We start from the raw sequence: 26,557 nt of genomic DNA, 5'->3' as shown, positions 1-26,557 counted from the left end.
ACCTAATAGATTCTATTCAACTATTCCTACCAACTGGTAGTTACATTTCTAGGTACATATCCTACATTATTTCTTGCACATGTTTACCATGAGGCACATATAAGAATGTTCGTATCATCTTTATTCATAATAATAACTATAGAAAAGATAAATTACATATGAAAAACATGTAATTTTTTTTCGTATGTAAGGCTATTTATTAAAATGACTTATTAGCAACAAGTAACTTTATAATAGAGTAGCTTTGTTTCTTGCTAACATTCCAAACATTCCAGAAAAATTCTTTGTCCTTATGTGGAAGAAAATAAAAATGAGACTTGACTAAATAAAGAAAGAAAGAAAAGAAAAGATAAATTAATTATATTCACAAATAAAAATATTTCATGGCAGTGAAAGTGAATATATTAGAGATGCTTCAATCCAGAAGGATGAATCTCAAAAACCTATTAAGAGAAAATACATTATCAACTTAAAATAGTTTGACTTATATTTTCTGACATTATGATGGTGTGAAATGCCCAGTCAGTATAAACTGGCCTTCAAATTTTGAATTTTGATGTTTTCCTAGGCTAGTGATATCATATACATCAAATACATCAAAAGAGAGTATCACACTGAGCAGCTGCCAGTGAGAAAAGGACTGGTATTCTACCAAGCACTGTATTGCTAAACTATAGTATTCAACAGGTCAGGTATATTAAATGCATTTTCAATATATGATATTTTCAATTTATCATTAGTATAACAGAATCCCATTAGAAGTTGAGGAGCATCTATATAAATGCAAAATATTGAACTGCAAAATAATATATTTCAACATTTTGTTTATTTAATGGGCAAAAAAAGTAAAACATGGTTAGTATTCAAACTACATGGTAAAAATAAAAAAATGATAAAACAATGATTAACAAAAGTTTAGGATGGTAGTTATTTCTGTGGGAGAAAGTGCCTTGTAACTATGCAAAATAGCATATAGGAAGTTTCTGATACTGAGTTGCATGATGTAATGAATTTGTATGTTGAGAACCTCAAGATCATAAAGTTATTTAAAGTAATAATTTATACAAATATGTTGGGCTATTTTAATCTATTCTAGTCACTTTGTTAACAAAATTAGAAGGCTGTGTACCCATGAATTATTAATGGCATGAGAAATATGGTAACTATGCATTGCTTACGGTGTTTTTCACATGCATTTTGATATGGTAGAATAAGCAGCCTTAGGTCAGCACAATTTAACAATAACATGAAGGTTTTCTTCATTTAAAATGTGACATCACAAAAAAAGTGGCATAATTGAATCTGACCTGAAAGTTGTTTAGCACAGTGCTAAATTGTTTCCTATAGTAGGTTAACATAAACTGCCATGCACATAACTGACTTTATCAGTTTTACATAGTAATCCATTTTTTAGACAAAATGAAAAATATTTTGATGGTGTGAAAATTGTTCTAACAATAATACCCTTATTACTAAAAGTACGGTTTGCTTTGTATAGTACTTGCAATTAATGTTTGCATTGTTTTAAACTACAGCCAAACAAACTAGTTGATTTAGTCAGGAGTTCTGCTTTAGCTTAAATAGGTGCTATTGGCTATAAAAATGAAAGAACATGAGGGATTAGTATTACTTAGTTCTTTTGCAACCTGAAAATCACCATCTTTCATATCTTAATATTAGAAACCAATAATTTAGAATGCAGTTGCATTAGAATCGGTCACACCCAGTTTCAAATCTGTTTTGTTACCAAAGAATGTGATATATGATAAGTTAATTTCTTTGAGTCTTAGTTTTTTTTTTCATTTATAAAGTGGGCATAATAACTAAGTCCAAAGTGAACGTGAGGACTAAACTAAATTAATATCCTATATATTTAAAGAAGCAAGCCCAGTGCCTACATTTTTTAGGAGTGCAGACAGTAAGATGTTACTACTAACATTGAATAAAAGTTTCAAATTGTGGCATTATTCATAGATTTATTTATCAATAAATAAAATATATAGGTGAAAGATTAAACCATTTCTAATTTTGTGATTGTGTAATTTAAAAGAAAACTTATTAGCAACAAGTAACTTTATAATAGGTTAGCTTTGTTTCTTGCTAAATTTTTCTTTTTTTTCTCATTTCAATTTTATAGTGATCAATACTCAGTTGAGTGGTGCATGTTAAAAATAATTTTAAAATACTAATGAAATGCATTTTCAAAGTACAGGATATTGTAATTTTGTTGAAATCTATACATATTTAAATTATTTATTCCTTCATGTAAATTCACATAACATATTACAAAGGAATTTCCTTTGAGAACAATTGCAGAAAGGGGGATAATTTAAATTCATAAAACTGCATATCAACATATTGTATATATAAACAGAGATATGAAAATTTTTGGTATATATTAAGAATTGTAATACAAAAAAAATGTATAAAAGCATGAATTGGTATGAACATACTCTATATACAAAGATATGAAAAATTGTACTCTATATATAATAAGAATTATAATGCATTTCACTGCTGTATATTTAAAAAAATTAAATCAATAAAACTAAAAAAACCCTGCATATAATTTTTAATAAAATAGATATATAAAATAAGAGAGATTCAGTAGAAATTTGATAAATAATAATGTGATTAAACAGAGTTAACTGAGAAGAAAATAGTTGGGAACAAGTAATATGCTATTGTAAGGTCATTCTTCAGACACTACAAATGTGTGAGGTCACTTTTTTTTTTTTTTTTTACTTTGGTCAAATGAATTGTTTTGCAATCTATGTCTCTTCAGTCCATCTGGGACAGGTAGTCTGAAATAAGCTTTGCATGTATTTTATGAAAATTAACATTTCTCCTATTTTCAGTTTCCCTACATTGGAAGAAAGGCAGACCAATGACAATTTTGCTATAATATATAGCATAAGTAACAATTACTAGAAATGTGTTCAAAATATTATCATTTTTCTGGGAATGAATTTGACAAATAAATGATAATAAGACTTCCTAATAGAATATTGATTGTAATACTTTGAGTGGCAGTGATACAGAAACAAGATTCTGATAGTTATTGAACTAGAAAAATTACATTATGATTTGTAGTCCATGTACCTTAGGTCCTACATTTGTAATACTGAAAAATAAATATCTCTTTCCTTAAGGCACCAGAAGATAGTACAGCTCACATCAATAAGCTTGGAATTTTGTTACACAAGTGATCATTACAGCTAGTTTCATGTCCCCTTTTACTGAAAAAAATATTCTGGAACTAATTAAAATAATATTAACCTTATAACTTGAAAGTACACATATTAAATGGAATTTTAAAGTCCAGCTCATATTACCAAAGGAAAGCTTCAATAAAAATCAAAATAACTGATATTATTGATTACAAAGGCCGATAAATCATATATATGCCTGCATGTATGCCATATATGGTAAATAGACATACATATATAGTTTGAGCATATATAAGTGCACAAAAAACACAAATACACATAATACATATGTATTATGTGTGTTAATATATGTATTGTTAAATTAAATTTCAAATTGAAATGTTTGCTTTTACAAAGGCCCTTGAAAAATTCCTATATCATATAAATATATAGGTGGAAAAATAAATCATAATGATAAAATGCATTATAAATTTTCTTAAAATTTCTGTTCAGTAAAAAACTATGCCCCTTGAGGGTCATTACATAAACAAAGTGTGCATTTAAATTGGGAATCACTACCTCTTTCAGAGACAGTCAAAAAGAATATTAAAAGTTCTGAAGAATCCTTAATTAAATTGATTTAACTTTACTTTTTAAATACTCAAAATGTTAGTGTTTTTAATACTGCTTAGGAAAAACTGTCCTAATGTTTTTTCGTTTGTGAAGATTGTGGATTGAACCTGGGAGTGTTCTACCTATGAACAACATATGCCGCTCTTTTTTATTTTTTTACTTATTTTGAGGTATAGTCTCAAAGTTGCCCAGCTGGACTTACACTTACAGTCCTTCTGCCTTAGCTTTTTGAGTAGCTGTTATAATTTTTCAATGTGAAAAATAAGAGCACTTGTTCACTTAATACATATTTAAATGTTCTAATAGCACTAAATTCAGCATAGTTAATTTTACTAATATTTGAAGTCAGAACCCTTCTCAAATTCTCCCTTTCTATACATTCCCTCTTTTCCTCCTTGCTTCTCAAACCCCAACATCAGCATGCTTCCCAGAATTTTGCCCCTGTGACTCACATGTATGCCCAGACTCTTGACTGACAGTCTGACTGAACTACTAGCAGTTCTCTGAAGAGCACCATATATTTTCCATTCTATGCCTTTGTGCTTTCATGTAAATGTTCAGAAGGTAAACTGTTCTAAGGAAGCATCCCGCACTGTAAGGTTTAGATCAGATATTTAATTTTTAGGAAAACTTTTCCTACTGCCAAACTGGATCAGTGTACCTATTTTGCAAACCTATCTGGTCTTAATTTATTTTACAGTACAGTCTATTTATTAACTTTTATGTCTGTCTCTGTAACTAAATTTTGGAAATTCCCTTAGGGTTGCAATTTTATATTTTATTTGTATTCACCATGCATAGCACATTTCTGGAACATAAGTAATATTTAAATATTTGTGACATGAGTGGAAGAATGGATAAAATATAGGATATATTATAAAATATGAATAATGGAAAGATGATAATAATAGAATTTTATAGGAAGTGTATTTATTACAGAAAGGAAAATCTGTTACAGCAACAAATGCCAGAGAAGAACTAACTAGGGCCTCTTGTTGCAAACCTGAAAAATAATCAAGACAAGAATTTTTCTGTGTGCATTATACTAGTCTGTTTTGTGCTGCTATAACTGAATACCATACACTGGGTAATTTCTAAGGAATAGAAATGTATTTGTTCATGGTTCTAAGATTGGGAAATATGAGACCGATGAACTGCATTTATCAAGGGTCCTCTTGCTGCATCACCATGGCAGAAAGGCGGGGATGGAAGAGTATGAGAGAGCACAAGGAATGGATCTCACGCCTCGAGTCCTTTTACAATCAGTATTAATCCACCCACAAGGGCAGAGCCCATTAGGCCCCACCTCCCTATGGTGTTACATTGCTGAGTTTCCAACACACACTTTTGAGGGGATGCATTTAAATCATAGGAGGCACTATGAGTTTTTTCAAAGAAAATTTCCAGCTTTCCTAGGAAAAGCAAGTCTGCTTTCCTCCAAGTCTGCTTTTTTCTTAAAAAGTAAAATTCTTTGTCATTTGGGAAAAAGTGAAATGAATAAATTAAAATGAGAAAATAAATGGAAGAGTTATTTAAAAAGAACTCACATAGTGACAGTTATCTTTACACATACAGAAAAAAAGCCCCTTTGGGTGGAAAAACATTTATTTTAATAATAATTTTGTTGTAGTTTAGTTATGTTAAAACTCTCTAGGCTCTTCAAACTCAGATTTTATTTCTCTCTCTCAGCATAAAGGGTATATTTTTCTGTTTTTATATGCAGGATGGTTTGTGTTTTAAAAAGCAGCCATTGATAAATCTATGGTATAAAGTTCACATATTAAATGTAATCTTTTGAGTTTAAGACTGCATAAATTCACATCACTAATTTAAGAAAAAATCTTTTTCATGAATAAGGAAAAACTTACAATGAGCTTCATTATTTCTGTTTTCAAATTAATAGTCATTGTGATTACATTGAGTAGAATTTTAAATATCACACCAAAATAATTTATGGCTCAACATTTAACAGTGAGAAAGATTCAGGGTTTATGCTTTAATGCAGAAATATACTTGCATAAATAATGTGAATTTTATATGTTTTGAAATGTTATTTTATGCATTATTAAGAGCATATTGCTACCACCTCAAGAGATGACTGTATAGAATTTATACATTTCTTATATTGTGATTGAGGCACAGTGAATGTCAAATGAGGTTACAGTTCTGATATTGAGAAAATAATTACCAGTGTTTTCTTCACTGATTCTCCGAGATAAAATGAGTTCATGGAATTTGGAGTTTGATGGAGTGTTTGATATTCATTTTAAATATGAATTTAAAAGACATGAAAATCTTGCCTGTATTCATCATTAGAATGTTATTTCAATAGCTGAAAAATTTTAAAAAGTAATTCCTTATTCTTCACCTTATTTTCACCAAATACCACCACATGGCTACTCTCTCCAACTTCCAGCTTCAATCTTGGTTAATGCTTTTAAGCGTAATCATTGACAAAACTGAAGTGAACAAATGGAAAACAAGAGGAATTGGGGAAGAAATAAAAAGCAAGTTCTAGGAGATCACCAAATTTCTTATTTAATCTTCCCATACATATGCTTTTATATGACATCTTGAATGTAGTGCTTTTTTTCTATTTTTGCTCTAATGGTAGTTTTTAAGAAGTGATACTATTTTTTAATGTTACTTATTTCTATGAGTTACATAGTTCTAGAGAACGAAAATACTCTGTTGACCATCATGATTATAAATGTTTCTTCAACCAGGACATGTTCCTTTAAGGATGTGTAAACACTTACAGATGTTCTTAGATTAAGAAGGGGCCCACTCTTAAAATATACATAAGGATGGAAGCAAAATTTAATATTCAATTCATCGCTAATAATTCAACATAATAAATGATATGAGTATTTATACTCATAGTAACTATCTTACTTCACCCGCATTTTTAAACACTTTATTTTTACCATTAACTTACATTGGCACTATATGATTGTCTGTAGTCTACCCTGTGTTTTATTTTTAATATTTGGGGTGAAAGCTTGTGTGTGAAAATCATTTTAATTTTCCACCTTGTGTTTGAAACTTAATATCAATAGAAAACCAAAATGTATTAGTCTGTTACAAGTTAAATTGGAGTATTTGTAAGTCAGTCCAGAATTGCAATAAATGTGACACATATTTAACTGCAATTTTATGTTTATAGGGTCCTCCTGGACCTGCAGGTTCAGAGGGAAGACAAGGTGAAAAAGGTGCTAAGGTAAAATATACTTTACAAATATTATGTTTCAAAATCTTATAATACATTAAATAAGCATTTATTTTCAATATGTTTTAAAATAGTAAGATGTCTTTTTCTGATTATGGGTGCATTCATGTATTTTATTTTCTAATAGGGAGAAGCAGGTGCTGAAGGTCCTCCTGGGAAAACTGGCCCAGTTGGTCCTCAGGGTCCATCTGGAAAGCCTGGTCCAGAAGGTCTCCGGGGAATCCCTGGCCCTGTGGTGAGTAAGCATCTTAGCTGAAAAATGTTGCCTTGAAAACAGCATTGTATTTCTGAAAAATTATGAGTTAAAATGTTTCTGACAGCATATTTCATAAGTTATTTTGAGAATGTTTTTGTGGGAATTCAGTAATTATTATGTACAGACATTCCTACATATTTAAGTATGTCATTTATTTAATAAGTTCATGGTAAAATTCTAACTTGCAAAGGAAGAATAGGGAACTAAACCCTAATTTCTCAATGACATAAAATTTCTTTGCATGCCTCTGTGCACACATATGTATGTGTGCCTGTATTGCATACAGACAAGCACATGGAGTTGAAATTTTAAACACAAAATTGCTCACAGTATTTGTAGATGTTTTTCATATAGTAGGATTCACAGGGGATGTTTGCTGCTTTCCTTTCTGAATTTCCAAAATTGAAAAAAAATACATAATCATTTATTATTAATAAAAATATGATTTTTTTCTGTAGGGAGAACAAGGTCTCCCTGGAGCTGCAGGCCAAGATGGACCACCTGGTCCTATGGTGAGTAGCATCTTTTTCTTTATTTAAAGAGAGAATTACTGAAACAAAATTGTCTACACGGTAGAATCCTGAAATTTTTAGATGGTAACTTGGTTTGTACTTGATACAATATTCAAGGAAGTATATTACTCATACCTCAAAAAATTCAAATATTTCTAACTGATAGATACATGGAAAAGATGCCACTTGATCACAAGAATGTTCCTTTTTTTTTTTTTTTTACCTTTTGGATGAAAAAATTATTTCCCCTCAGAATAAAATGCCACTAATGGCCTTGCCAGTCATTTTCCTAGTACAGACAGTTCCCCCAAATGCATGCAATTAAACTTTGCTTCCTGGTACTTCATTTAAAAGAGTAATGTTAGTACAGGCTTACAGTGACTCCTTGACCAAATAAATGGTTCTTTCTGTGAGACATATAGGCTGAAAGATAAGACACTAAGCCCCATTAACAAAAAAAGATATTATAACAACATTCACGTTTAGTCTCTATTATAAACATTATATGCAAACAATATGCTTGAGAAATGTAGTAAAGCAGTGATTGACCAGCATACTATTCAGAAATGCATGTTATTCTAGCATGTGAATTATCTTTGCTAAAATTTGGGCAGAAAATGAGAAAAAAAGACTTGCTCTTTAAAATCATTGCTTGATGGGTGACTTGTTTGCTTTATGCATAGTTCAATTTCACAATACAGTTATTTTAACTTCACTATCCAATAATAGTTATATTAAAGGATTAATGAAAACAGCAAGCAGTGTATGTTGTACTATGCAAGTGTGGTAAAAATTGGTTTAAATGGTCAAGTTCCTCCATATAGTCATTTAAATTAATCATTAAATTAATTTAATTATTAAATTCATCAAACTATTAAATAAATTAATTGTTAAATTAATAAAAAATTTAGTCAAAGCCTCTTGTCATTGATATATTGATTGTCTCAGGTGCCTATATACCCTAAAACCATCAAAACTCAGATTCACAATCATAATTATTCAAGAGGGATTCTGGCCATTTTTTTTTAAGATGGCACAATTTCCCCTCAGATACCTATCAAGTATTTCATAAATGTTAAAGTATTATTTTAAACTTTTGCTGAAGAAGGTAAAGATTACTTATTTGGTAACTGGATAATTACTACCAAATTGTAATTGACTTCAAGCTGGAGATTTTCAACTGGGCACATAATCTCATCAGCATAGAAATAGGGTCCTGGCTGAAACAGGATCACTCCACAACTACACTACTTAGGAAATACTCTCCTTAGATTTGGTAAGTGCCTAACTGCACAGGGTAAGAGCCAGGAAGAAAAAATACTCTGCCTTAATGTCATCCTAAAATTTGCCAGAGGTTCTCTTATTATTATTTCAGGTTTTCCAATAAGTATGCTGACCTTTCTACAGATGAAATTTTTTAAAAAGTACCATGCTGAAGATTTCCTTTGGCGAATATTAAAAACAAAACCATCAGGCATACCACCTGATTCCAGCTTGCAAGTTTGTACTTCTGACTCATGAGCAAATGTAAATGTAGAGTTCAAGGGACTGAACAATCCTTTTTAGGAACAGTGAAATGATGAGCCTCAGAAATAAGCAGCAGGGGCCTATTCAATTCTCTGGCTGCTGGTTTTGTTAGAGAGTACTTATTTATGATATGAAAATACTGTAGCTTTTTCTTAGCATCAGTTGGCTTTCGGTGTGATGTTTAATCTCTACGAAAATGGTACTAAGTCTATGAGGTGAGGCTGGATTGAGCTATTACCTTAAAACTGCTACTTTTGGCAATTTAATGAGGTTTTTCAATTCAACTAAAAATGACTTATCTTAACAGGTAATGTTTTAAGCAGAGTGAGAAGTGATTTATCATGGTTACTGGTTAAGATCATTGACTAAATCCAAACTCCCTATTTTCAAATATGTGCACTGCCATTTACTTGTGGGATGACATTGGAAAAGTTGTTCTTCCTTCTTCTCTTTCTCTCCAGTTTTAGTTTATTTATAAAATGGGATTAAGAGCATCTGTTTCATGAAATGGCATAAAATTTAAGTGAGTTTAATTTAGTTATTAACATCTTCTACCTCCTGAAATTTTTAATGCCTGTTAAATGAGTTATTTTTATACAACTTAAAACAATTGATGGGTACTACTAACATAAAATAAAGAATTAAGTGAATAAAATAATGATCAATATTTTAAGAAACATCAGTTGTGCCTTTTTAGTGAAAAGAAACTAATTTCACCTCAGTTTGTGTGTGTGTGTGTGTGTGTGTGTGTGTGTGAGAGAGAGAGAGAGAGACAGAGAGAGAGACAGAGAGAGAGACAGAGAGAGATTTGGAAGATGTTGACTATTAGAGCAAATACAGAAGGTCAGCATGTACAGTTACACTTTCAGCAGTTAGAACATGTGACAAGTACAATAACCAAATCAAGCAGAGGATGGTAAGTATACCCAGAATAAAACCATTTAAATAATTTCCAATAGGGATCCTTCCCTGATTAGAAATATAAATTATGAAAGAAGGAAACGAGAGGTATAAATGTAAATAAGATGTGGGAGATAGAGATTTGAAAACTTACACAGTTTACATTCAACTCAGAAAATAATTCACATGAAATTGCTTTGAATATACCTTCTCCATAATTTAGTTTTTCCTCATTACCCTCTTAAATATGTTTGCACAAGTATTCAAGTCTTGCAAGATTCGGCTTGTTACTAGAGTTCTGCAGCTATCTATTGGGTCTCCTCCTTTCCCCTTGTAGAAGCTGCCTGTAACATCCTACAGCAAAGTTCCAAAGTTCCACTAGTCAAAGCTACCTAGGTCTTCCCATGCCCTAGTGTTTAAATCCAGTTTAGCTGTTCAATAAATCAACTTATTGAACTTGGTTGGCTTTCATCTTTCCAGATTGGCTGGTACCTAATTAGACAATTGAACTCTAACAGATCGTCCATCCATCAGCAGCATAGATAATAGTTTACCATTTTTATAGGAACTTTATGGAGACAAATTTTTTTAGAGTGAAATGAACAGATATCAAACTCTAAAAATGATATTTGCTTGTTGTCTGCTCCACTCTGTTGTCAACTTGACTAGAGTTTTGTAGAAGTGCTGTATATGCCTTTTACTTTAAATAGCAAAATACAAATGATAACATTTAACTTAAACCTCTACATATGCATTAATTCTATACATGTGCATATATACCCATGTGTATATATACAGACATATATGGACATATGTACATTTAGAATCCCCATATGGAACTTAGGTCACAAAAGTAGAAAATGTAGGCACTAACAGAGAAGAACAGGACAATGATGAGCCTATGTAAACAACTATGCTGTTATTTTTGCTTTTAAGTGGAACTGGTGGTTTCTTTAGTACATAGCGAAAATTAAATGTGAATAAGAGTGTTTTAAATAGAAAAGTAATGGTAACTAAATTCTTATGTCTGCTAGAGGTCAAAATTAATGTGATTTAGTAACTTTAAAAATTGATATTTATTTGATTTTTTGGAGGCAAAACTATCATTTAGTTTTAAGCTTTTGTTTTGCTTCATTCTTTTAAAATCATATTCATTCCAGTGCAACTGAAAAATTATTCATTATTTATCTTTGGACAAGTTTACTTAATATTATTATGTATTCTTTCTTTTCACAAAGTGATAAATAAAATATCTGATAGCATTATTTTTCAAACATAAAAGCCTGAATAAAAAGTAAGATAGGTTATTGAATTACAATTTTATTTTTTTGCCTTAATGCTACATTTAAACTCTAAAAGGGGATGAGATGCTTGGCATTTCATAATGATTAAACAGGTTGAAATAATAAAGCATTTGCTTTCCACTAAATTAAACAATATCTCATGATTTTATCTTTTAAAGAAAGTGTGGGATCTGCAATTTCTTTAAGCTTCAGCGCATTAGAGCTTTGAGATGCAGATCAAGCAAATATTCCATAAAGCATAATACTGCAGGGGGAATGTTTGATTGTGTATTCTACACACTTAAGAATGTATGGTCCCTGTTTTCCATTTCTCTTTATTGCATATGAATTATGTATTTCCCTAGGAGTTTTCAATTTACAATGTCCTAAAGAGGAAATAGAAAACATGTAACTTGGAATAACATTTTTATATGTAGAGTTGTTGTTTTTGATATGTTCCAAGTTCGGAAGGATATTTATAACTGCTCTCAAAATCATAACATTATCAATTTCTATTTTCAGCTGATGAAAATACAAAATTGATTTTGCTTGGCAAATTCATCCATAGATAAGTTTGTAATTTCATAAGAACTTATTAACTTAGAGGGATTAATACTCTTTTCCTTTAACTCCTTCATGAATAATTTTATAGAAAATATTTTAAAATGCATGTGAAACACAGTGTCTAGTATATTTCTTATGAAGCCTGAGAACTAGAATTACTATTTTCTTTTTTTCTATTTTAGCTTGTACTATTTGAATAGAAGGAAAAAAAATAATAGGTACCCATCTATAGTGTAACTAAAGCTAATGATCATAATTGACATTTGTGTTATGCTTCACTGTTTATCTAGTCTTTCATAAGCCTGATTTTTCTTTCATTATCACAATATTAAGACACAGTTACTTTTATAATATTTTTATGAATAAAGCTCAGAGATATGATATATTAGATTTCAACATTTGTGACTATGACAGTGATTAGGAATATTGATGTCCAGCCGGCAACATCTTTATCAGTTTTCCCCTTTACAGCAAAATTTCTGTAAAGCATATTGTATGCATGAAAGTTTGAATATAAAATGAGATGTGAAGAAAAAGCATATATAGATAGCCTCTTTAAATAATTTTGGGGTTTTTGTTTTTGTACTGGGGATTGAACCCACAGGTGCTCTACCACTGGGCTGCCTCTCCAACACTTTGTACTTTTGATTTTATGACAGGGTTTCAGTTTCATATTTTTAACCTAGAAAATGTATGGATTTTTAACTGATATATATCAAGTATAACCAATATTCTTAAATGTTTCACATACATAGTTCCTTATTACAATTACAATTTTTTGCGGTGCTAGGGATCAAACTTATGATTACATTTTTATTAAAGTGATTTTCATAGACTTATTTTATGTTTCTTTATTCTAATACATAGTCTGACCTCCTGTACCCTAATAGTGACATAAGCTGTCTAAATGATTACCTGATTGCTTCCTTTACCATTTATACTATTTCCTTAAAATTTATGCTCTTGGGGCTTCCTATAAAACATTTTTTTAAAATAGGCTCTTGGGCATTATTTTCTTTCACCTGTCATTTCTGATAAGACTAGAAAAAAAGTAGGTACAAATTATGTACATTTAATTATAAAATCATTTAGCTAGTAAACTAAATAAGTCATGTTTTATTTTAATATACATCATATCCTCTATGTGCTCTGATTTGTATATTGATTAACTGGATTTAGGGTCTGATACCACAGAGCAATGTTTTTTAAGCTTTAATGAGCATCAGATCTATGAAACAGATTATGGGATACCACACACAATTTCTGGTTCCGTTGATCTGCACAAGGTATAAGAATTTTCTTCCTAATAAGTCCATAGGTGATACTGATGCTGATGTTTCAAGGACAGCACTTTGAGAGATCCATTACTATAACATATTCTAATGTTCTTTCTTGTTGTTCTGGGGATTGAACCCAGGGCCTTGCACATACTAATCAAGTACTCTACCACCTACCTGCACCCCTGTTGGGTATTAGAATCTAGATGAAAGGGCAATGTCAAAATCCACTCTTAGAATATATTTAAAGGTGAATAGAGAATTTTTTATAGTCTTCTTTTTGTCTGTGGTTTAACAAAGCAGCATGATTGTTTATGTTAATACAAAAGAGAATCTAACTTAATTGACATAAATTTGTTTGATGATTAATTTTCTTCTCATTAGAAGAATATTGTTAGACACATGCACATTTAATACTGCGTATACTTTGCATAAAGTATTTTTGTCTGTTAATAGAACGATATAAGGAATTTGTCCATTTTTATATCAATATCCACACAAACTATGGCATATTTCTCAATTCATATTTATTTAATCAGGATTATCAATATTATGGTTTAATGTTATTGTCACAAATTAAACCAGGATGTGTTAAATATATACATTTACATGGAATCCTGAAAAATAAACGTTGATCATTATGAACTTTTTTTAAACTACATAGTTCTCAAATCAAACTAGCTCTGTGATAAGTAATATGATTTTTATATTTATGCCTACTCTCAATGTGTTTATTTTTTTCTTATTATTTAGGGACCTCCTGGTTTACCTGGTCTCAAAGGAGATCCTGGCTCCAAGGGTGAGAAGGTAAGAATTTTTAAAAAATGTGTTGTTATACTTTTGATGTACTAATAGCAGAAGTCATTACTTTTGCAGATTAAAACCTCTCAAAAGGAAATTTCGAAAGATAGCTTTGTCATTCTAACCATGAAAAGCTACAACTATCAGCTTCCCAGATGTGTTTATAGAAGAGAAAGTATGCAAAGTAATGGTGGAAGACGAACCAGAATCCAGTGTTGCATCTTCTCAGTGTGCCCTTTTAGAAACCATATGGAGAAAGCATATGGTTGTACTAAAATAACTGTTCACAAGATAAGCAGATGGAATAGCAAAATGTTTTGAAACATAAAAATAATTTAAACTAGAAATATCTTTCAAGTAGTAATCTGATCTCCAAGAATTTATACTGTGTTGCACTAAGTAGAGAAAACAAGCTTTTTAATTTTGAATGGCATTAATATTGTTTAGATTATTTTTAAATCTCCAAATGTTTTCTTAAAACTGCCAAGTCTCTGGAGAATAGAAAACATTTCATATTAAATTAGATGCTCATTAAAATAATGAGTTTTCTGTTGTATGTATCATCAATATTACTTATTGATATTGTTTTTTAAGCTGAATGATCCTTACATGAAACACCAAAGATATTTTTAGAAAACATTCAGTTCCATAACATACCAAACCCCTAACCCCTTAATGTTAAGTAGTAAAAATCCTGTTAAGAAGAGAGGGAGGATCTTAACTTTACATTCCATTTAGAAAGGTTATTTAAATGTATTTTATCTACATTTAAAATTTTTTTCATGAATTTAATGTGCAAATATTGTATGACTAGAGTTTACTAATGGCTCTAATGTATGTATTACTAAATTCTTTCCCCCTCTTCCAAAGGGCCATCCTGGTTTAATTGGCTTGATCGGTCCTCCAGGAGAGCAAGGGGAGAAGGGTGACAGAGGACTCCCTGGAACTCAAGGGTCTCCAGGAGCAAAGGGGGATGGGGTGAGTAAAAGCATGAATGTTTCTTCTTTCTCTCTTCCAATCATACACACACACACACACACACACACACACACACTTCACATATTTCTTTAAACATGACCAAAGAAGTACTTTAGAGCATCTTTATTGGAGTTTGTTTTAATCAGTGGTATTTTCAAATGATGTTGATTTGACATTAGAGTAAATACATTAAAATGTGAATTATTAAAATCATAACAATCATAGGTTAGTATTTGCACAGCCGTGTTTTGAATCCTCATCACATGCAAGTTTATTCTGAGTGCTGCAGGGATATAAAATATATATGTACATAACCTTCATACTATAGATATTTATCTAGTATCTCAATATCTATAGACAGTACACCAGGTGGAAAAATTCAGATTACTTTATAAAAGTTATTTCTTTGCTTCACAATGGAAAATTTTAGGCTGTTCTTAGGGGTTTTTTAATCTCTACTTTTTGGAATGTGTGTTTTTATGCAAAGCATGGAAATGGAATGCTAAGGAAAACTCATTAAATCAGATCATTCTCCCTCTAGGGAATTCCAGGTCCTGCTGGTCCCATAGGCCCACCTGGTCCTCCAGGCTTACCTGTAAGTACTGGACAAAGCAATCTTATAAGTTACAGTTAAGCTATGAGTATAACAAAAAGGTACAAATGCTCTAGATTTTTAATCTGTGCTTTTGTCTGCATTTTCTAGGGTCCTCAAGGTCCCAAGGGTAACAAAGGCTCCTCTGTAAGTGCTTCTCCCTTTGACATTTTAATTTTTGAGTGAAGTCCATTAAATTACTTTGTTCTCTACTTATGTTCACTCTTTTTCTAACAGGGACCCGCTGGCCAGAAAGGTGACAGTGGTCTTCCAGGGCCTCCTGGACCTCCGGTAAGTGCATGTTAACAAGAATGATGTTCTGATAACTTACATCTGGAGACTGGCGGTGATTTGTTTGCAACTATAAAATGGATGAAAACTATGTACTGTCCAAGGTTCTGATTTTATAACAAAATGTAACTATGTCAGTTAAGTAATAAAGTCTACATGCCAAGACCTATGAACTGATTTGACTCTTTAAATAGAGGAAACCTTAATTATATATTATAATAATCTTTATTTTTTTCAAAAGAATCATGATTTTTATCATATTTTAATGAATCCAATTAATTGTATGCCACAAAGATACATTTACCTGACTTTAGGAATAAAAAGAAAAGTTCAGATGCTGGGCATTGTTTTTCTGTATCATGTAATGATAGTAATAGAAACAAAAATAATAACTACCATTTATAAGTACTTATATTAACCAGACTTAAACACTACTAAAAGGTAGAATTACAATATATAAGTATATGAAAGAATACTTAATCTTCTTTCTTGAGTTAAAATGTTTCCAATTACATGTTTACTAGTTTTCTAAGATTACCCTGACAGCATACCAGAAGACTGAGTGGCTATAAAACCAGAATGTATTATCTCACAGTTCTGGAGGGTAGACGTCCTAATCAAGGGGTCAATAGGGTTGTTTTCTTCTGAGGGCCCTGAGGAAGGATCTGTTCTGAATCTCCTTTATATTGTCTTCCCTCTGTGTTCAAATGTTCCATCTTTATAATAATGTCAGACATGTTGGATTAGGGTCCAATCTAATGACCTCATCTTAACTCCTGCATCTCCCATGACCCTATTTGAAAATAAGATCAAATTTCTGAGGTGTTAAGAGTTATAAATTCAACATAGAAGTTATTCCAATGTTCACTTTAACCCATAACAATGTGGATTAAATATTTGGTGTGGTTCTACTTTTACATAAACATAAATTGAAGTCTGATTGCTTTTAAGTGTTAATTTATAAAGATATAAGTAATACATATTGAAGCACACTAATATTCTGTTTCAGAATATAAATGTTTGAGAAATGTAATACATTTTATTAGATAGTGTAAGAGCTTTAAAATGTTGCTCTAATCTGTCGAGATATTTTTCGGGGGTTGGGGGGTGGTGGGTACTAGAGATTGAGGGGGGGCACTTAACTACTCAGCTACATCCCCAACCCATTTTTTATTTTTTGTTTTGAGACAGGGTCTTGCTAAGTTGCTTAGGGCCTCACTAAATTGCTGAGTCTAGCCTAAAACTTGCAATCCTCCTGTCTCAGGCTTCTAATTTGCTGGGATTACCGGTGTGAGCCACTGCGTCCAGCTGAGACTTTAAAATATAGTTCTAGAAATAGTGTGTCAATGAGGACTACTCAGAAAATCAGAGAGTAACATATATAACATGTTAACAGAAAACTATGCTACAATATGTAGATAAAGTGCCAGAAATCTGACTTGTGCACCTACCTCCATATTTCCACCAGATAATTTTTAAAAGAAATTACAAAATTTACATATATACATATATATATGTGTATTTATTCATATGATTTTTTTCATATATCATTTTGCAACTATAGAAAAGCTAAACCAACTATAATTTCTTATAAGCTTGAAGAATATTTTTTACTTTATGGAACACTCACATATTTTATACCCACCTTGTCTTCTTTACAGGGTCCACCTGGTGAAGTCATTCAGCCTTTACCAATCTTGTCATCCAAAAAAATGAGAAGACATACTGAAAGCATGCAAGCAGATATAGGCGATAATATTCTTGATTACTCCGATGGAATGGAGGAAATATTTGGTTCCCTCAATTCCCTAAAGCAAGACATTGAGCATATGAAGTTTCCAATGGGTACTCAGACCAATCCCGCCCGAACTTGCAAAGACCTGCAACTCAGCCACCCTGACTTCCCAGATGGTATGTTAATAATACATGACAAAACAAATGTACTGAGTTGCTAAGTTACTGAAGTGCATTGTGAGCTCGTTAATTCTAATTAAATGTTTAATATACTCTCTAAATAAAACTAGAGCAAAGAATTATTAATTCTACTCTTGTAGACAGAAAAAGTCATTTACATTGTGTAATTCAAGGTCTTCTTTGGAAAATCCTTGTCTGTTAAATAAGGTTTTCATTGAACTGTGACAAGATGATTTTTGGATAATGATTGCTCACACAAATACACTTTGCCTTATAAATAACTCAGAATGGGTATTATGTATGCATCCATATGAGCATATCACCATACAATTGTTACTAACTTACTCATTTACTTTATATTAATATGATTAATATAGTACATTAAGACAATCACATTAATATTAATTAATATTTGCATGAATTTGATCAAGTACTTTACACTAACATGGATAATCTAAATATGATTAAATAGCATAACATGAACATTTGATCTATCAGTTTAGCAAAATTTGATGAACAGAATATTTAAGGATTGGGATAATTTGCAACAAAAATTTTTCTTTCATTGATCCACAATTATCTAGTAGAACTGTTCATATTTTGCTTAATAATTATAATCAGGATACTTTCTTTTGCCTAGAGCTTGGAAAAACCTATACATATCTATTTTTCTGAGAAGGAAAAGTTCAGCTATGCTTAGATAGTTGATTAAAGTCATAATTACTTAACTAACAAGGGGGTAGATATTTATGATTAATAAATCTTCCCATGGATACTGAAATACCTTACCTCCCTTTACTTCTAAGAAAATATTGTTTTGCACTATCATCAAAAAATGAATTTTATAAATTAGATCTAAATAACACAGTGAAGATAGGAAAGTCTAAATTAATTCATATATAGCCACTATAAAGGAAAAATATCATAAAATATTACTTTCTTATGCATAGCCAATTAAAACTAAAACACAGCTAGTAGTTAAGGATTCTGTGCAAATTGATAATTCAGGGTCTTCCAATTTGTGTTTATTTAAATGAAAAATACACGTTTAGATCTGTGATTTATAAAGAGATTCTTACTTATAACTGGCATTATATACACAAAGGATTTAAATAATTTGGCTTGAGCCTGTGCTAGAAAATTTTTCTTTCTATTCACAAATTAAAATATACTTGACCAATCAACGAATTTCCACTGAAGTTTTTATGACATTTAAATGAGAATACAGAGAATACAGCTACATAATATACATGATTCTTATACTTTAGATCTCAATGAATAAGGTAATCATACAAAATTGAAAATTAAATGCAAAAGATAGTAGCATGTACTGAATTTGAAAGCACATATGATTTAGAACCAGAGAATTTTAAAAAGTATTATAAACTTTAAGAGTGGTAATCCCACTGTGGGCTGTAGTTTCCAATAATTTCTCCATGATAACTAGCTTCATTACTTCTTAAGCGTGACATCAAAATAAGATTAATTAATTAATTCTTGAATACTGCCAGGTGCTGTTTTTCATACACACATTCATAGATGAACAGAAAAAATAATGTTCTTGATCTATTTATTATCTAATGGTAGAGATAGAAAAACCAAAAATATTAGTAATAGCATATTATGGACAGTTATATGAAAAGTGGGTATTTATTTATGTAGGGGATGAATCCATCTTGTATAAACTCAATATTAATATTGTGGATATGACATTTAAGCTGAAACTTTAATATAGACAGTCACACTAAGAATCAAAAGAATATTCCAGGCAGAAGATGCAGCACATTTGCAAAGCTTTGAAGAGAAGATTTTGATGTTTTCATGAAATTAAAAGAAGGCGATTGTAGCTGAACAATAGTGAGCAAATTGAAAAATGATTTAAAGTGTTTTTGAAAGAAAGTAAAATGAATTCAAGAGAGCTGGTTAAGAAGCTCTGGGACTACTCTGGACAAGAGGTGACGGAGGCCTCATTTAGAGATATGGCAGTAGAAATGATATATGGGTAAATTGGAGATAAATTGAACATAGTATCTACAGGATATTGATCCATTTATTAAACAAAGGTATCTGAATAATTAAGCTATTAACATTATTTGAAAGACTATTTAATAAAAATGTTAATTCCATAAAGCAAAATAAAATTTTTCCCATATAATCCAAACAATATATTCTTTAAAAACATTAAAATATCAAAGACAGCATAGTTAGCTCTGTTGATAAAATCTTAGATATGATTTTTGTTCTCTTGTATATTTTTCCTGAGAATTTCAATTTATTTCAGATATGTATATATTAGTAGTATAATTGTAAAAAGTGTGAATGTTTTTGTTACCTGATAAACAGTAGAAGCTATTAACTATTAGAGTACTTCCACTGTTTTCATATAGTAGAAGATAAACACTGAATGAATTTGGAGTTTTGAGAGTTCCAGTACTAAGCTAAGCTACCAGAGCTTTTAAAATTATAAGTTCAAAACTGTTGTATTCACATAATTCAAATTCACATTTAAAATTAAGTTTAGAGCATGATGTGATAGGAAGAAAGCAAAGTAATTGTCACATGTTTATCAATTTTGTCTCCTAATAATTCTTGTTAACAAAAACCATTCTGTCAGTCATTCAAAGAATAACTTTATGTAACTCCTAATCTTGACCATCTTTACTCACATAATGCCAAAATATTAATCATGATTATTCACATGACAAAATTTGTTTGACCACATTGCATTAATGGCATTAATAGCAGGTCACATTTAAATATATAATGCAGTTCTCCTTCTTAGGATCAACATTTACTACAAGAAGTTGTTGTGTAAAATAAGGTGAAGGTATGATTTCTGTGGCTAAATAGGTACTCCATTGTTACAGATGAATAAATTAGGTCAAAATGGATTGTTACACTCATATTTCTAAAACAAAGTACTACATAGTAGATTTGGGTTCAACTAGATCTGATTCCATTATACATGTAATTTATTACACATGGATTCACAGGATGTTATTATTTGAAGAGGTAACAGATTAATACCTAAAAGTGATTGGTATGACAAGACCAAAAAAAATATTTCAGATATGGTTCCTTTACAAAGAGTTGAGGCAAAAAAGAAAAGGTCACTCCAGCTAATCAAATATATACCCTAATATGCCTAAAAGCATAAAAGTAACAAGATCTATGAATATTGACTTTCCTTATTTCTCTTTTTAATAAAATTTGATTCTCATGCATTTGATATTATTGTTAATGAACTTGTGTATGACCTGCTTTTTCCTACTTTCTAGGTGAATATTGGATTGATCCTAACCAAGGTTGCTCAGGAGATTCCTTCAAAGTTTATTGCAATTTCACATCTGGCGGTGAGACTTGCCTTTATCCAGACAAAAAATCTGAGGGAGTAAGTACCAATCTGTTTTGGTGGCGAATGTTGACAGTTCCTGCCATGTTTTTGCAATATTGAACTAAACAGGAAAATTATACTGTCATATTTTCATTTATCTGCTTTTCTTACAGGGTAATTAGAGCATTTCATTTGCATAAACATGAATAAGGCACCCAAGTGATGCATAGAGTTAACAAACACTTCTTTTCTTTATTTTTTGCCCAGATGTATTCTTTAGGCACCTGCTTGCTCTCTAAAATTCTGTGGTTTTTCCATGACACATCACAGCTGAATCTCAACTTTTAGTACATATATAGTGTTATTCTGCCCAATTATCACATGGTAACACTCACAGCTGCATAATATACTCAAAATGAAAAATTTCATAAAGAATTTTTCTTTTACATAAAATAAGAGCATTCTGTACACTTACATGTTTTAGATGTTTAGTCCCTTCACACACACTCCATGCTTTTCACCTAATAGTATCGATATACTTGAGTTACATCTTTAAAGCTACATGCAGATCATTAACAGAATCAGAGATTTTCATCAGCATAAGTGCATTTTCCAAACAATTTCTTTAGAAAATGGCACAGGCTCCTAGAGGTAAAGGAACTCCATAAGACAAAGCAAATAATTTTATGTGTGATCGATCTTTTTTAGGAGAATATTTAAGTTGGTAACATCAGAATGATATAGTAGGGTCAGGAGACAAAGCAACTTCCATCATAATACATCTCCTCCAACCCCCAAAATAATCCATGGCAAAGGAAAATGCGGCCCCTCACACCGATTATTCAGATTTCCTAAGATAAAGCCTTATAAACTCATAATTTACTGATCTTTACTTAATAATAAATGCAGATCTACAAGGGATTCTTTATATTCCTAGAAGAAATGATCAGTCATACTTTCTACCAATGACTTTTCTGGGACATCTCACCCTTAGTTACTGGAGAAATGTTTTCAGAATGCTTCCTTTGATACACAGTGCTGTTCCTTGTCTTTTGGGGTTGATGCTGGCTGGCATTTGGAGGATTTCTTTTGTGAGCGATTACCTGAGAGTTCTAATGATGTCCCCTACAGCTCTTAGTCTGCCTTTACCAAGTTATCTCTCCCCATTTATTTTTAAACCACTGAAGAGATCATGAAGAAAATGATTCAATATTCATTACATGCAGTTCATAAGATCTATCTCAAATGTTGCTCTTTATCTCATTTTATGTATATTTCAAAAGCTCTTTAGCTTCTTAATCTTACTAAAATTTACCCATATAGACAAAAAAATTATCATTTATAATATTTGCCTAACTTTTAATTTTCCTGTTCATTTACAATAGGTAAGACTTTCATCATGGCCAAAGGAGAAACCAGGAAGTTGGTTTAGTGAATTTAAGAGAGGAAAATTGGTATGTTATTACCTCAGCATGAAATGGTTTATTTCAAATTCCATTAAGCCGAGCTCAAATTATATAGCTCATGTGTTCTCCAATTTGTTCCACCTAGCATCTCTTAGACCACTATGGTATCCTAAAGCAATTAATTTGTTTTTGTATCAAAATAGATGGAACTACTAAATTTCAAGTTCAAGACAAAGTCATTATAAAATGAATTTTGCTAAAAATATCAGCAAAAGTATTTAATATCCATTTAATATCTTTGACTATCACTATTTCATTTCCTATTTGCTTGATCCCTAGTTTATTCTTTGGTTTTCATTTCATGAAGAACTTGTAGCATGTACAATTATTTTTTCTGATTGTTACCTTTGGGAATATAGTGAACAAACCTACCTTTTATTTGTATTGTAAGCCAAATTTACATATGTCCATACAATTACCAGTTTCCCTTAAAAATTTTGTAAAGATATTTTAAGATTGTATGTTAGACTAAATTCATATTAAAAGCTATTTAAAATATGTGTTTAAATTACTTTAATTAGGAGTTAACCAAATTTAAGTGTTTCCCCACTTATCCAAATAATTATTCAATCAATTAATATTTTTTTAAAATGCTATTATTTTCCACTGATGAAAATTTGTACATTTATCATTACTATATAAACATACATATTAATGACTTACAATTTCCTAGTTTAGTATTCAGGTTAGATATTATGCACCCATGCTACATTCTTGTTTGTGTATGAGTGTAAAATATACACAAGTAGAACCCTATGTGTGTTTGTTTTGTGAAGTTTTATTTTCCTTAGAGTTCATTGCCAAAGTAAATTTTTCCCCTAAACTCACGAGGCTCCTCAATATCTCTCTGTTAATCAGTAAGGAATAGATAAAGTTTTTATAAGAAGAAAAGTCAGATCAGTGCTTTTGTATTGCCTTCATGTATAAATCACAGTGAATTTGTAATTTTTTTTAAATTTAGGTTTATACATTTCTCTTAAGCTAAGTGATCTCCATTATGCCCAACAAAAATTTTGTGAAGATGACATAAGACAAGTCTTAATAATTTACATTTAAAATTATTTTCCTGCTATAAATACAAAATAGTATTGACTCAACAATTATTAACTCCTATTGTCTCTGCCATTAAGCTGGGTGCTGGTGATAAAACAGTGAAAAAAAAAACATATATATAAAATCTGAGAATGGACTGAAACTCTGCTTTGAAAATTAGAAGACCAAAACACCTTGGAAGACTATGGCCCCAAAATAAAAAGTACAGGAGCATGATCAAAGAACAAAACCAGTTAACCTTTCTATCACACTGAGATTCCTTGGTTTTCATTGTCTCATTATTTTACAATTAAAAAAAAAAGATATGAAATATAGTGAAGTATTTCCTCAAAGCAGAATCATTTTTTTTTTTCTGGCAGTGCTTACTGATTAGGAAACAATGGACATTGTGATTTTGTCAAAGATAAGCAGTGGTTAGAGTAAGTGAGTTGGAGATAGAGACCTGAGTTCATAAAATCCTGTCTCTGGGTCTTGTAACCCTCAATTCACACTTTTTCTCAGTGGGTTACAAAAGGGCTGTCGATTCATCTACATCCTTCCTGCATCAAAGTTCACTGTCAACAGTGATTTATTTTTTCATAGCATAAAAGAGAAAAAGAGTCTTTATGTGTCTTTTTATTCTTTTATTCCCAGCTTTCATATTTAGATGTTGAAGGCAATACCATTAACATGGTGCAAATGACATTCCTGAAACTTCTCACTGCCTCTGCTCGGCAAAATTTCACCTATAACTGTCATCAGTCGGCTGCCTGGTATGATGTGTCATCAGGAAGTTATGACAAAGCACTTCGGTTCCTGGGATCAAATGATGAGGAGATGTCCTATGATAACAACCCTTACATCAAAGCACTGCATGATGGCTGTGCGGTGAGTGAAATCTCTGCTTGTCTTCTTCACAGATGAGAGGCAGCCTCTAACAGCCTCACTTTAGTTCTAAGCCAGATTTCTCTCAATGGCTGTCAGTTATTAATAAGATTTGATGCTTAACATTGACATATTAAAATACAGAGTTTTCAAAACCACTAATGTTCACACACAGATATACACACATGCAGACACTCTGAAATACACAAAGATACATTTTTGAAGACATAACAGAAGGTAATCTTAGATAGATGCTTTTTAATTGTCACTGTGTTAGCAGCAATTTAGGAAGCTACTATCATTTTTGTTATCTTTATCCTCTGGAACCAATGTTCATGCACATGGGAATTCCATATAATAGCAATTTGCTTTGACTAAGTGTTGATGACTAAAGAGATAGCACAATTGCAAAATAAGAGCACCTATGATTTCAACAGAATGAGTGGGGTACAAGTAGAACAAGAAAGAGAACACAAAGCAGGTTATAGATGCACAAGTCCTGGAAAGCATTCTAAATAGTAGTATATTATTAATATTTATAAAAATTAATATATGGTAGTAGAAATGTTTCAAATTCTGTTATGATTTTATACTGTATTTGACAAGGGAATTTGACAATCTATATCTTAATTATAAGTAAAATAATAAGGATGCATTACTTATATTATGCGATCTAGTACCAGCATCAATTTTTATATTAAATTTTATTTATCAACTTAATTAGTTTTAAATGTGCAGTATGTTGGATGATCATAGTTGAGTTGCTACAATTAAATATTAAGCATATTTTTTAATATTCAAAATTTAAAACTGAATGTGATTCTCCACTCATAATAGCAAAAAGTTATCATATAATTATTGGCAAATTTGGGATTTATTCTCTTCTTTCTTATCTTCTAGCCTCCTATCAGAAGCTTAGGAAAATAACATGTGTTTTAGCAATATTAAATTATCATGTAATTTTTAATTTATGCTTAATTTTACAGTCCAGAAAAGGCTATGAAAAGACTGTAATTGAAATCAACACACCGAAAATCGATCAAGTACCTATCATTGATGTAATGATCAATGACTTTGGTGATCAGAATCAAAAATTTGGATTTGAAGTTGGTCCAGTTTGCTTTCTTGGCTAAGATTAAGATGAAGAACCTATGAAACCAACAGAAAATATACCTTGGTGCCAGCAATCCATTTCATGCCAAATGCAAGTTTTGAATAAGGATGGTATAGAGTACAAATTGCTACGTATACTTGTACCATTTAGGAAATACTGATGCCCTTGAGAGGGCAGAATCATGTGAAAAGAGCTTTGAAAATCATAAAGAAATAATGTAGTGTGGCTGAGATGGAAACAGGGCTGATTCTTAATTCTTGACCCTCATCTCTCCTTTTCCTATTTGGATTTCTTTGGTGCTGAAAAAAAAGAAAAGACAGAAAAATATATATTCATAAAAAAATATGGTGCTCATTCCCATCCATCAAGGATATGCTAAAACAATGTGTTTAATAAATTGTAATTATTTTATGTACAGTTCCATACTGTTATCTATATGTCCATTTCCAAAACTTGCACGTGTCTCAGAATCCCATCTGACTCTAATTTTATGACAATTGCGGAACTATGATGGCAATAAATATATGTATTACAAAAAATAAAGTTGCAATTTCTGATGTCTCTATTTCCCTTTCTTTGATTAATAATAAAATGCCTTTGTATATATTGATGTTGAAGAGTTCAATTATTTGATGTCGCTGACAAATTTATCAGAGGGCAAAACCTGGAAGACTTTTGGGAGCACACTCCAATCAACTCTCTGCCGACAGTAACTTTAATGAATTTCTGCCAAAAATATCATGCATTTGGATGTTTTACTCAATGCTATACCTCAAACTATTTCTTCTCAGAATCCAGGATTTCACAGGATACTTGTATA

The 26,557-nt window shown here is 31.0% G+C and overlaps 1 protein-coding gene across 6 annotated transcripts in view; it reads left to right on the top strand.

Annotated features, from left to right (window-relative positions):
* The window catches only part of Col11a1 (collagen type XI alpha 1 chain), a 211,632-nt gene extending 185,356 nt beyond the window's left edge, over positions 1-26,276 (top strand). For all 6 annotated transcript variants that reach the window (XM_048814622.1, XM_048814625.1, XM_048814623.1 and 3 more), the window contains 13 exons: positions 6,949-7,002; positions 7,139-7,246; positions 7,726-7,779; positions 14,084-14,137; positions 15,002-15,109; positions 15,651-15,704; positions 15,813-15,848; positions 15,939-15,992; positions 17,654-17,903; positions 21,185-21,297; positions 22,626-22,694; positions 24,393-24,626; positions 25,610-26,276. In XM_048814622.1, coding sequence (XP_048670579.1) covers positions 6,949-7,002; positions 7,139-7,246; positions 7,726-7,779; positions 14,084-14,137; positions 15,002-15,109; positions 15,651-15,704; positions 15,813-15,848; positions 15,939-15,992; positions 17,654-17,903; positions 21,185-21,297; positions 22,626-22,694; positions 24,393-24,626; positions 25,610-25,756 — 1,335 coding nt within the window. In that variant the 3' untranslated portion in view covers positions 25,757-26,276. The remainder of the gene's footprint in view (positions 1-6,948; positions 7,003-7,138; positions 7,247-7,725; positions 7,780-14,083; positions 14,138-15,001; positions 15,110-15,650; positions 15,705-15,812; positions 15,849-15,938; positions 15,993-17,653; positions 17,904-21,184; positions 21,298-22,625; positions 22,695-24,392; positions 24,627-25,609) is intronic.
* Positions 26,277-26,557: the final 281 nt, after the last annotated feature.

Source organism: Marmota marmota, unplaced genomic scaffold, assembly GCF_001458135.2.
Source record: "Marmota marmota marmota unplaced genomic scaffold, marMar, whole genome shotgun sequence".
Taxonomy (NCBI): Eukaryota; Metazoa; Chordata; class Mammalia; order Rodentia; family Sciuridae; genus Marmota; species Marmota marmota.
The sequence above is the reverse complement of the archived record's forward strand: the minus strand, read 5'-3'. Positions and strand labels throughout refer to the sequence as shown.